Source organism: Macaca nemestrina, chromosome 9, assembly GCF_043159975.1.
Source record: "Macaca nemestrina isolate mMacNem1 chromosome 9, mMacNem.hap1, whole genome shotgun sequence".
NCBI classification, from domain to species: Eukaryota; Metazoa; Chordata; class Mammalia; order Primates; family Cercopithecidae; genus Macaca; species Macaca nemestrina.
Window position 1 is genome coordinate 22,727,131 of NC_092133.1, and position 12,848 is coordinate 22,739,978.

General features: G+C 40.2%; 2 protein-coding genes across 10 annotated transcripts in view; one reads left to right on the plus strand and one right to left on the minus strand.

The window, feature by feature from the left end:
* LOC105466664 (SHOC2 leucine rich repeat scaffold protein) overlaps positions 1 to 139 on the minus strand; it is a 142,680-nt gene extending 142,541 nt beyond the window's left edge. For 5 of the 6 annotated variants that reach the window (XM_071069153.1, XM_071069151.1, XM_071069152.1 and 2 more), the window contains exon 1: positions 22 to 139. The gene's annotated coding sequence lies outside the window, so the exon portion shown is untranslated. The remainder of the gene's footprint in view (positions 1 to 21) is intronic. The other variant, XM_011715748.3, reaches the window with a different exon arrangement.
* The window catches only part of LOC105466687 (BBSome interacting protein 1), a 21,686-nt gene continuing 8,838 nt past the window's right edge, over positions 1 to 12,848 (plus strand). The window contains exons 1-3 of one of the 4 annotated variants that reach the window (XM_071069156.1): positions 1 to 16; positions 318 to 561; positions 1,488 to 1,580. In XM_071069156.1, coding sequence (XP_070925257.1) covers positions 1,544 to 1,580 — 37 coding nt within the window. In that variant the 5' untranslated portion in view covers positions 1 to 16; positions 318 to 561; positions 1,488 to 1,543. Of the gene's footprint in view, positions 17 to 314; positions 846 to 1,487; positions 1,581 to 12,238; positions 12,395 to 12,848 lie in introns of those variants that run through there. The other 3 variants (XM_011715781.3, XM_011715777.2, XM_011715766.3) reach the window with 3 other exon arrangements.

Consider the following 12,848-nt stretch of genomic DNA (forward strand, 5'->3'; position numbering starts at 1 on the left):
GCCTCATCGGCCCCGGGTTACCGTCAGGAGCCCCGACTCCGCCATCCTCCTCGCTCGCCCTGCTTCCTCCTCTTCCTCCTCCTCCTCCTAAGAAGCGACGCTGCCCAACCGCCGCCCCCCGCCCGCCCCTCCCCCACTCGCCCCGCCCCACCCGCCCCTCCACTACTCTCGCTCCAGCCTCCCCGCCCCACCCCTCCGGCGTGGGCCCGTCACTCGCTAGGCAAGAAAAATGGGCGGAGCCGGGGCAAGCGAAGCTGCCCAATCAGAGAAGGGCAGTGGCGCCTGCTTCTCTCTCTCCGCCCTTTTCCTTTCCTCAGTTCCTCTACGCCGTCTCCCGCCCACTGGGCGCCGCTGGCTAGCCGGGCTACAGAGTAAGCCTCCTGCAGGGTAGAGTGACAACTCTCCGATCGGAAGTTACTGTTGAAGCTAAGGCGGCCATAACTGATAATGGCAACAGGAGTTTCCTGGCTTCCTGTTTCCAGGGTGACGTAGATTTTTTTCCTTCGCCAGTCTCACCGTTACCCGGGGCAACAGCTGAGCAGTCTGGGAAGGGATGCATCTGTAAGTAAGCCCAAAGAGGTACCGTGGGTGACCAGACATCCCATGTTAGACAAGTTAATTCATACTCTGGACTACACGTCCAGTTTCCCGGCCCTTATTTTACTGAGACATCTGGTCACATACGTAGATGGACTATAGTTTAGGGCTCCGAAAATCCCTCTCCTGCCCGGAAGTTGCATTTGGCACTTCCGAATAGGGTCATGGCGGAAGGGGGTAAGGGGGTAAATAGCCTCGCCGCCCGTGCCCTAGGGAATGCCCATTCTTGACCTCAGTTGCAAAGTGAGGTGAGTCCCTGGGCCCCAACAAGTGGGCCGGACCCGAGCCGGACGGTCCCTGTGGGACGGAGCGCTGAAATGGAGAGCGGGGCTCAGGGCCCCTTCCGTTAGAAGCTGCTTTTCTTTCCGGGCTGGCCTAGCGGCGGCCCGCCCTCCCTCCGCCCCCCTGAGGCTCCCTGTGGGGTGAGGCAGCGCTACAGGCCGCCCTAGCCCAGCCAGAGCCAGGCTGGCTGGGAGGGCCCCAGCGGGGAATGGGCGCGGACCTCGGGCGGAGCTCCTAACTCCGGCAAAATGGAGCTCCTGACCACGCCTCCGCAAGTTCCTATTAAGTACTTTCACTCTCTGGCCTTTAGAGGGAAGAGAATTCGGGAACTTGAGAAAATAATTTTCCACCTTCAGCTATAAAAGAAAAAGATAAGCCCCTACAATCAGGGCAAGACCTCTATCTTTTTCCCCTGCCACCTGCCTTCTCATTCTGAGTTTTCCCCCCTTTCCGCGTTTGTCCTTTGTAAGCTTTGACTGCGGTTCTTGTGGTGGGATATACTATCCTAATCCTGCAGGTCTACAGATTCTTAACGTGTTGAATATTTTTGAAAATACTGTATTGCTTTAATATGGCCCTTTACAAAGTTATCATACATTATCTTGTAGTTTCTTCTGTATGCTTGAGTCAAGAACTCTCAGTCATCTTGGTAATACCGGGTTGGATGCTTAAAGCTGCAGCAAAAAGACCAGAACTTTCAGGTAAAATTGAAAATTGTTAATATCCAGCCAGTCAACAAAACCTACCTTCTCGACTTAATTTCTACTTCCCTGGTACTTACACGCCAGCCAAAATGAACTACTCTTGTTTCTTGGCGGTTAATTACTGAAATCTGTTGTAGCACTCACCTTTTGTGATTCTGTCTGATTCTGTTATTCGCGGAGATGTGTTTCCAGATTCTCCCCAGCAGAAAGTAATTCCTCTGAGTTTAGCATTTTTTGCACGTCTTTTATGACAATCAGTATGTTATATATATATAATAGCCGCTTATGTTTTTAACTTCACTACCATGTCTGCACCTAAATAGAATGGTTTGTATCAGATTCGTCTTCCTGTCATTTTCACCCTGCACATGATATTATTTTGGTAAATACTTACTGAAAGTTTGAATATCTCGGGTGTCTCTTGGATGCCCAAGACAGTTCCAGCCAAGTTTTAGAGATCTTCAATTTATCAGAAATTCAGCTGAGCGCCTGCTACTCAGCCTTTTTTGACGTTTCCCCTGTGAAGTCTTTCTGACATGATTTTTTTCCCCAATGTTTTATTATGAAAGTGTTCATATATTTAAAAGCTGAAAGAATTAAATAATTTAATGAATATTCATACACCCGTCATCTAGATGCAGCAGTTAACATTTTGCCATATTTTTTTCATTCCTCCTCATTTTTTCATTGTTGTAAAAAGTTGCAGACACTTATTGTTAGGCAGACACCCTTAAGACTTTGAGCATGAATTTCCTGAGAATTTTGAAGTTCTCTAGCAAAACACAGTATCATTATTACAGCTGTTTTGTAATGTTTAAAATCTAGCCCAAGTGCTAATTTTCCTAATTTACCCAGGAATATCCTTTATACCTTCTCCTTCCCATTCTTGCAAAAAAAAGAAATCAGGATCCAGTCAAAATTTTTCTTCAGCTTTAATGTAGTGGAGTTCCCCCATCTTTTTCCCCCTGTGACATTGGCATTTTGAAGAGTTCAAGCCAGGAGTCTTTTTGGAAATGGGCCCCCCTTTTTTCTTCTTGTAAACCAGAAATTAGTCTAGAGGCTTAAGTTGAACATTTTTTTTTTTTTTGCAAGGATATGTCACAGTGTTCATACTTTTCCAGTCATGACTAAGCCTTCTCAAACACCAAGTATACGCACCTTTTCCATGATTTGCTGGTTAAATCCATCTCACTTCTCAGCATGCTTACCCCTCTCCGGTGTCCTACAAAGAGGAGGGTAGCATTTAATCATGTGTGTATAGAGTATGTGTTAGTGCCTTGGGTTGGCAACATAGACTGACTACCTTTAATAAAGTGTTGCTGCTACTTTGCCTATTCTTGGAGCTGATGCAATGTATTTCTGCAGTAAAGTGTACTGATGTCAGCATAGTTTATGAGTTTCAACTCCTGGCACCCTGCAGACATTGTTGGAAGATGTGTGGGCCCTGCTATTCAAATACAGATGAATCTTGATGTTATCAAAGCAAATACCAAGGCAACTGTTGGCCATCTGGTCACATTCCAATTTAGGCATTGTTATTTTTCTCACTGAAATTCTCATGCAAGTCTTAATTGGTCCTGGTGTTTTTGTGATAGCTTTTTGGTAGCATTAAGCAGAGCCTATTAAAAATTACAAAATCAAGATTATACTTAGTACATTAGATACATCCTCTGTCTAATGGATAGATAAGTGTTTGTGGAATTTACTTCATAATCACAAAAGGAAAATTCTCAAGACTGCCAACCTCATATACTCCTAGCCTAGACTTATATTTGATTATGAAAGATAAGTGAAAGGAAAAAACTGCACATAAGGGAGCGGAAGAAAATGCTCTGGGAGGACAGAATCTCTTAGATTGGTATAGAATGTTTTTAGCCATCATATTGAAAATTACGTAATGCGTTCCATTAGTTGCTTCCTTTGGGTAGAAGGGAATTTGCTTGTGTGGGAATACTCCAGATTTAAGTGAGGCAAAATAATATACCAATTAAGATCACAGGTTTTAGCATCAGACCTGGGTTTCAGGAATAAGACTATTCAATAACTGGATGACCTTGGACAGTCTACTCACTCTATTATCTATTAAACGGCGCCTTGCCAGGTGTGGCTCACACCTATAATCCCAGCACTTTGGGATGCTGAGGCAGGTGTATCACTTGAAGCCTGGAGTTTGAGACCAGCCTGGCCAACATGGCAAAACCCTGTCTCTACTAAAAATGCAGAAATTGGCCGGGTTTGGTCTCACACACCTGTAGTCCCAGCTACTCAAGAGGCTGAGGCATCAGAAACGCTTGAGCTTGGGAGGCAGAGGTTGCAGCGAGCCAAGATCGCGGCACTGCACTCCAGCCTGGGCAACAGAGCAAGACCCTGTCTCGAAAAAGAAAAAAATAAGTAACATTTTTAAAAAAGAGCCTTAAAACCATTAGGGATTGTTGTACAGAATTAATTCAAATATATATAAAGTGCTTTACCTCAGTTTATATAGCACATGGAGTGCAGTCAGTGTATGGTAGTTAATAACTTCTAAAGCAGTCCAGTTAGGGGACGTATTGAATTCGGGCACATATTGACATTGACTATTTAGTGAGTGAAGGAATGAATCTATGGCAGTAGTTCTCTTAAGTTTAATGTGGGGGACTTGATTAAAAGTTAGGGTCCAGCTGCCGTGGATCATGCCTGTAATCCTAACAATTTGGGAAGCTCAGGTGGGCAGATCACTTGAGCCCAGGAGTTTGAGACCACCCTGTCACAAAAAATACAAAATATTAGCCGGGCAGGGTGGCATGTGCCTGTAGTCACAGCTACTTGGGAGGCTGAGGCTGGAGGATCACTTGAGCCCAGAAGGTCAAGGCTGTGGTGAGCCATGATCACATGACTGCACTCTAACCTGAGCAACAGAGTGAGATCCTGTCTAAAAAAAAAAGAAAGAAAAAGTATTCTGATTCAGCAATTCTGATTTCTGGAGAGCTCCAGAAAAATCTGTATTTTTAATAATTGTACAGGGAGTTTTGATGCAGATGATTTGGGGACTGGGCTTTGAGAAGCACTCTGTAGAGTATCAAACAACTTTTCTCTTTCCTTGCACACTGTTGAAATAGCTAACTAAATATCTCAGGTGTGAGCAAATACTTTTTTAAAAGGTTAATAGCTGGCCGGGCGCGGTGGCTCAAGCCTGTAATCCCAGCACTTTGGGAGGCCGAGACGGGTGGATCACGAGGTCAGGAGATCGAGACCATCCTGGCTAACACGGCGAAACCCCGTCTCTACTAAAAACACAAAAAATTAGCCGGGCGAGGTGGCGGCGCCTGTGGTCCCAGCTACTCGGGAGGCTGAGGCAGGAGAATGGCGGGAACCCGGGAGGCGGAGCTTGCAGTGAGCTGAGATCTGGCCACTGCACTCCAGCCTGGGTGACAGAGCGAGACTCCGTCTCAAAAAAAAAAAAAAAAAAAAAAAAGGTTAATAGCTAACATTTTTAGGACCACTGTCTAGTATTGAATTTTGAAATAGGAAGGGTTATTAGAAAAAGACATTTTACGTGAGTAGGATGTATCATTACTAACTTAATAGTAGTGTCTGCTACTGGATTTTCCCAGAGCCAGTGGCATCATCCAAGTTCACCCAAGAAGAATTCCCGTTCTTAGGCCTAGGCACATTTCAGAAGCTAGACACCACACATTTTATTCACATGAGCTTGAATTAATTAGCTAAATCGAACATGTTGGAACATTTTTCTACCAGCAGATGCCAGATAGCAAAACAGTAGAATCTACTGTAGTCTCCAGTATATGACATATGATGTTACTTGGCATCTCCAGATAAACATTATCAATCCAAATTAAGCATTCTGCTAGCATGTGGGCAGTTGCTTGAGTGAGTATTACTACTTTATGTTTGCTGAAAAATGCATTCTTTCTAGGCTCCCCTTTTCACCTTTTTCTTATATTTACATTCAGAAATCTAGTATGTTTTTGAAAATTCACCTATCAGTTAACCACAAGTCTTGGATAAGACAAAAGATAAAAATTTTGTTATTCTACCATTGTCACCACTCCCACTCAGAACCCCCACAGTAGGCAGGTTGAATTTACTTTAAGGAACCCAACTTAATAAATATTCACAGAAGAAAAATATTCTTTACATAAAGTATCCTTTACAGTCCATGGCCATGATTGCTCCTGACTACTCCTTCAGTTCCCAGAGATTGTATTTTTGTATCTCAATGCCCATTAATAAAATTAGCTTGGCATATGTTCACAGTGGCTCTGTGTTTTACTGTAGTTGCAAAGTCAAATGCGTACAATGGATGGGCAAGTAGTAAGAGGAAACAATAGGCAGTAGGAAGGACTGGAGAATTCCAGAGCATGTGCTTACCTAAGTGAAGCATCACTTCCCAGCCCTAGCCAAATTTTGCCATATTGAAATGTAGGCTTGATGTTGCCAGATTTGTCAAGTGGAGCTAAAATTTGGATTTTTCGTGAAATTTCCTGATTTTTAAACATCGGCTCAAATACTTTTTAAATACCTGTAAACCAACAAAATATTTAAGTGGATAGCATCCAGGGTTACCAGTTTATGACATTTATGTTTCTTAACATGAAAACATAAGTGGTGCTTTTGTTGAGAATCTCAAAATGCTTTAGAAATTTTTTCTTTTTGCCATATGTCAACTGCATTTACTTCTATAGGTTAGGCAACAAGTCACTGTCATCTCCATCAAAAATTCAAGATAGATTATTTTATACAACAAGCCTCTGTTCCCTTGATTATAATTTTAAAGGTTTTAACCTTTGCTGCCCTTTTGAAAGTTTGTTCATATTTTCTCAACTTTGAGTTCTATTATGAAATAGGTTTGCTTTATTATCATACTTTTTAAAACATTTAAGAACACAATTTGGCAGCACATAGTGCTTCAAAAGTAAGTGAAACAGGTTTTTAAAGAAAAGCACCTCTAAATAGATCATGCTGTCTTATACCATGATATTTATGAAGATTCAAAGATTTTTAGAGACAGAAGATACCGTATGGTAATCTAGAACAAGCCCTTTATTATAGCAATATGAAAATTAGTCCTGGAATAATAAATGTCATACTGCATTTCTAAGGACTTTTACATCCACTTATCACTTGAACCTTACAACCCAGGACAGATAATAAACATATTTTGTATGAGAAAATCAAACCTCTAGTTAGCTAAGAAATGTATTCAAGGTCACACAGCTAGTTAGCAGCTATGACCAGAGTACAACCATGTACCCCATTCAAAGTATAAATGTGAAATAGAGTACAACTAGTTAGCACCAGAGAGCAACCCTGTACTTCATTTAAAATATAAAGGTGAAATCGATTGATTAGAAAAAAAATGACAGACTCTAGTATAAGCTTCTGTTTTATTTAAGTCACACATTGGATTTTACTGTCATAGTATTTAAAACACATGGAATCCTAGGATATGCTCAAGCATTCTATTTCTAACTTTAAAACTGGGGTCTTGTACAATAAGCATAAGCTGATAAGTTTAGATACATTAATACAGGGAAAAAGGAATTACAATGAAGATGTAGTGACAAGTGAGAAGTAGTAGGCATATATTATGGAGAATAAACACATAGACGCATGGAATGGCTCCTTGGGGCTCCCAGCAAAGATCAAATACTAGATTAAGGAGATTTAGTGTGGGGAGGACAGGTTTAAAAACATCCAAATCCCATCCTGAACATTTTTAGAAACCAAGACTTGACTTTGGCATCCACAATATGTTTTCATTTTGATGTTTCTGATCCATATGTACACGTTGTGAGTAATCAGGAATTGGAGTTTGAATTTTAGTAATTTAGTCTCCTTCTCTGTCTGTCCCCTGTGTGGCCACAGCTTACATTTTCCAGATGGCTAGATGAAGATAGGTGCAGTGTAAAGCTAATTGCCCTCTTCAGCTATTCAACCCAGGATCAGTATCTTCTCATATGAGCTGTGATATAAGCTGTCATATAATTTGTGATATGATGAAGATAATTTAAAAATGCAAAATTTGTAAGCTTTTAAAGTGTTGTATATTTCTAATTAAGCTTGGGATTTGAAAGTTTCAGTGACATAGTGTTTAAATAATATATAATGCTGTAAACAAAATCTAGAGTCAAAAACCAGTTTTTTTTCCTAAGAGATTTACTTCAGAAAGCATCAAACATGACAACTGGAATGCTAAATCCTCAAATTAAGAAGACAAAAAAAAAAAAGAAAAGCTACATGTTGGTTAGAGCCATATATTGGTCTGACTGTGGCACAGCTCCCCTAAACTAAGGAGGAAGAAGTGTGCTTTAGTCAATATGCTGCACTTACTTTTTCATCTACCTCATTCCTGAGATTTACTGTTTGCCTCATATTTTATTTTCACCGTACTTTGTAAGGGTTATTAGTGTCTTCAAAATTTCCCATTTCAGTAGAAATTTAAGATTGTATGTTACTTCAGCCTTTGTTGGCTTCTGCACACCATAGTCTACGATTATCTCTCCACCGTCTTCTTAAATGTTGATATTCCTTCAGTGAAGCACCATACTAAACCTGCAGGGGACCTCCCTGTCAGTCCTACAGATGCAGCATAGAGAAAACTGAAAAGAGACCTTGCCTTTGAGTAAGGCAGACCCGAGTTCAAATCCCATTTCTTCACTTGTCAACTATATGATGTTGGACAAGATAACTTTTCTTAAACCTTGTTTTAGTCTGTTAAATTTCATCATATATATGTGTACCCAATATATAATTTTACCCATGTGCCCATTCACCTCCCGCTGCAGTTGGGAGATGCAGTGGGAAGTGGATGGGCACATGGGTAATTCGATTATAAAATCACCCGTTATGGTGATAAAAGTTATTTTCAAAATTACTGCAGAAAATTCCTTAAAAATATCTACTTAGTTGAAATACATGCGTGACTTCATACTAAACACTGTGTTGCTATTGTTATTCTTAAGCAAACTAAAATTTAAGAGCCACTAAGCTAACTAAAGAAAAGAAGCTAAGGTAAATGTCTTGACATTTAAACGATTCTGCCTTTCATGTAACTCTTAAGAGTGTAGGTATTGAGAGAAGAGGTGGAGAATTCTAAAATATTTTTGCTTGCCCATAGGGTTTTCATCATGCTTTTTTAGTAACAAGCCTCTATAACTAATACATGTTAATAAGCTTATTTTTTCTGAAAATGTAATTTTATGCCAACATTATAATGGTACAGTATGGTAAGAATTGCTGACATTCATTGAGCTCTCATGCAGGGTTTGGTCTGATGGCTTTATATGAATTATATCTTTAATGCACCAGCCATCTCAAGTTGATGCCATTGTAAGCTTTATCTTGCAGTTGAAACAAAGGCTTAGAAAATCAAGTAATTTGTTTAAGCGACTAATCTGACTTCAGCTGCTTCTTTCAACCACCATATTATACTCTTGTCTCTTTTTACCATCACCCCACCACTCACCATCTTGCCATATCTTTCTTGAATGATTATATCCACCTCTGTAGCTTGCACTACTGTACAGTTGACTCTGGGCCTCCAGTCCTTTTTACCTTCCTCTTGGACTTCCACACTCTGTGAATCTAAACCGAACTCATGGTCTTTACTCTTCCTTCTTAACCTTCTCCTCTGTGTTTCCAATATTAATTAATACGGGTATATCCACAATCATGTTAGCTCACTTTAGTCGTCCGTGGTCATTTCATTATCACCCACTGGCGGTGGGGGGTGGGAAGGTGGAGGATGTTTGAATCTCAACTTCTTGTACCCTTAATTACCTCTTATATCTTCTCCTCTTAGTGTCTGTTATCACTGCTTTAATTCATACTTTCATCATCTTACCTAAACAATTACAGCTTCCTTACTAATCTTTCCTCTAGTGTCTCTTCTCATTTTTCCTTCATTTTGTCTAGAATATGTGTTTCCAAAACATGAATCATGTCACATAACTGCTTAGAACCATCCAATTAGCTCCCTTCTGACTATAGGATACAAAGTCCAAATTCAGCATTGCAGACTGAGTGTGAACTGGCCTCTACCTGGTCACTCCCACCACAATACCTGTTGCACACTGTACATGCACTGCACTCTAGCCATGTCCCCCAACAGAACACTTACTTTTTTAATGCTTCTTCATTTGAACATATTGTTCACTTTGTCTACAACATCTACCCTTTGCTATACATCTCCTTCTCTGCCTAGTAAACCCCCATTCAACTTTCTGGGACTAGCTCCAATGTCATGTTTAATGATTCTTTTTCAGAGACCACCCATTGTCCCCTATCCTTGGCCAAGTTTTTAGTAGTTTTCATTTCTTAAGGCACAATAGGCATGCTTTTATTAAAGTACATTGTATTCAATTATAATTACTTATTTACGTGTGTCTCATTCCCTACCTCACCTCCACCAAAGAAAGGAACTGGTTCTTACCTACTCTGTCTCCCTCACTTAGCTACGGCTGGTACATTATAGACATTTAGTATGTTTGTTGAAAGAAAAAATCTGTTCGTATAGGCACTTTATCATTCCAAATTCTTTTCACGTTACATTTGTTAGTTTTCTACTCTGAAAGAGTAATGCTTTTGTTGTCATCTAAAACAATGACATTCTCATGTTTATCACTCTAGTCTTTACTGTCCAGTATTTATTTCCAAATAGAATACAAGGTACAGCATTAATTTGACCTATCAACTCATAATTTCTGTCCACTGTAGAGATTTATACTTTCTTGAACAAAGAACTAGGAGCTAGGCTCTTTTCCCAAATATGTAATAGGTATGCAGGGAAGATCTTCGTGAAGGATTCTGTCTTTCTCTAAGACTTTCATTTGTAGGTCTCCTGCAAGTCTACAACATTTAAGTTCAAGAGATGACGTAAGAGCCAACCTTTTCTGGCTGGGCACAGTGGCTCATGCCTTTAATCCCAGCACTTTGGGAGGCTGAGGTGGGTGGATCACGAGGTCAGGAGATCGAGACCAGCCTGGCCAACGTGGTGAAGCACCGTCTCTACTAAAAATACAAAAATTAGCTGGGTGTAGTGGCGCATGCCTGTAATCCCAGCTACTCGGGAGGCTGAGGCTGGAGAATCACTTGAACCCAGGAGGTGGGGGTTGCAGTGAGCCGAGATTGCACGACTGCACTCCAACCTGGTGCCAGAGCAAGACTCTGTCTCAAAAAAAAAAAAAAAAAAAAAAGGCCAACCTTTTCATAACAAAATTATATAAATCTTAGTCTTTACAGTTTGAAGGGTCCTGCTGTTGATTGCTTTTGTTTCTATGAAGATACTTGCCTAATGGAAAATCTATTGAGGGTATCATTGTTTTGCTGGCTTGAGTTAACCACCACCCTATCATGGCTTTTACTTAAATCACTGCTTCATATACTTCCCTTTGCCTATTGGACACTTGTTCTGAAAAGTCTCATAAGCATATCTGAGTCATTAGATTCCAAAGTTGAACTCTTGTCTTTCCCTAGCTTTATGATTTCACAGTGTAGCTAGTTGCTCAATTGAAGCACCCATTTTTCACTTGCACCTAAACTATTTGAAATACCCCTGTAATTGTCCTCCTGAATACATTTAAATCTGTTCAGGTCATTCTCATTCTTAAAATATTTCAGTGGTTCTCCTTATTTCCTTCAAAATCAATTTGACTGCAGTTTGGTTTGGGTTTGTTTCCAGACAGGTTGCTCGTAACTTTTTTTTTTTTTATAGCATTCCTTGCCTCTCCCATAATGCACCATGTGCTTTGTGTTGCCCATCTTCATGCCTCTCCACAAACTGTTGTTACCTGCACCTAAAGTTCCTCCCCCACCATTTGTACCTGACACAGTTTCTCCCTATTCTGTGTTCCCATGGCATTTTTACAAATACTTCTAAGTATAGAACTTATATTGCATTATGCTTCTTCGCTTATGTGCCTATTTCTTCTCCCTCCACCCCCATCCTTCAGGATCCTCAAGCCTAGAGACTGTGCCTTAGTAAGTCTGACGCTGAATTAAAATTTCAATATAAGACGACTTGCCATTTGAATACTTCAATTTTGTTCTTTACCTTTTCTTAGTAATGGATGTTCATGTAATAGAAAGTAGAAATAAGGCCCATAAATAACCATTAGTTAGCATTTTGGCACAAAATATTGTACTTGTGTCACTAGAAACCCCCATATCAGAATATCCTTGTGATAGGAGAAAAAGATGTCATTTTTGCCAACTCTACAAGTCTTTTGCAAGATTTTATCTTTTCATATTTAAATAATTCCTTTTTAAAAAAACAGCTTTGTCCAGGATGGTCTAAACTTTTCACTTAACAGAGAAAAAAGTCATTCTTCACTTGATTTTAATAAATGTTACATTCAAAAGAAATACAGTTTTACTAATTTCAAAATTAGTTATTTGTAAATACTGGTATTTTCCTTAAATGTGCGTCTTACTACATATGCCATATTGAAAGCGACATTGCCCTAGGAATACAAAGTGTGTTCTAGGCAATACTGGTCCCATAATTGCACTTTTAAAGAATTCCAGAATCACATAACTTTAGGAAACAATATATACTCAATTCTCCTGTTTGAAATGTATCACATACGTTAGCATATTAAAGTTTCTAAAGAGTCCTGCTGTTAAAAAGAAAGTTTAACTTTTTTCCTTCCCAGGGCTTCTCAAATTTAATACTATGGAATCTTCTCAGAAAGTCCATAAACATCTCAAAGAACAAGGTGGTTATTGTATTGATCATCAGTCTATATACCAGGATATGCATATCCCTCAAGATGCCTGAAGACAATCGGAGGGGTATACAAGCAAGCGAGGTTAAGAACAATCAATTTTCAGATCCTAAACTTTTATATGTGATGTCTGCTGATAATGCATTCCCTGAGAAAATGGACCTGTGGATAAACCATCATGCTTCATCTCATTTCCTGTCTCCCCTTTGACCATTTTTCTTTCTTTTTTTTTTTTTTTTTCTTGAGACAAGCTCTTACTCTCACCTAAGCTAGAATGCAGTGGCGTGATCATATCTCAGTGCAACCTAAAACTCGGGCTCAAGCAGTACCCTCACCTCAGCCTCCCAAGTAGCTGAGACTAACAGGCACACTCCATCATGCCCGGCTAACTTTTTTTAAAATTTTTTGTAGAGATGAGGTCTTGCTTTGTTGTCCAGGATGGTCTTGAACTCCTGGGCTTAAGCAATCCTCCCACTTTGGCCTTCCAAAGTGCTGGGATTCCAGATGCGAGCCACCTACCAGTCCCACAATTATTTTT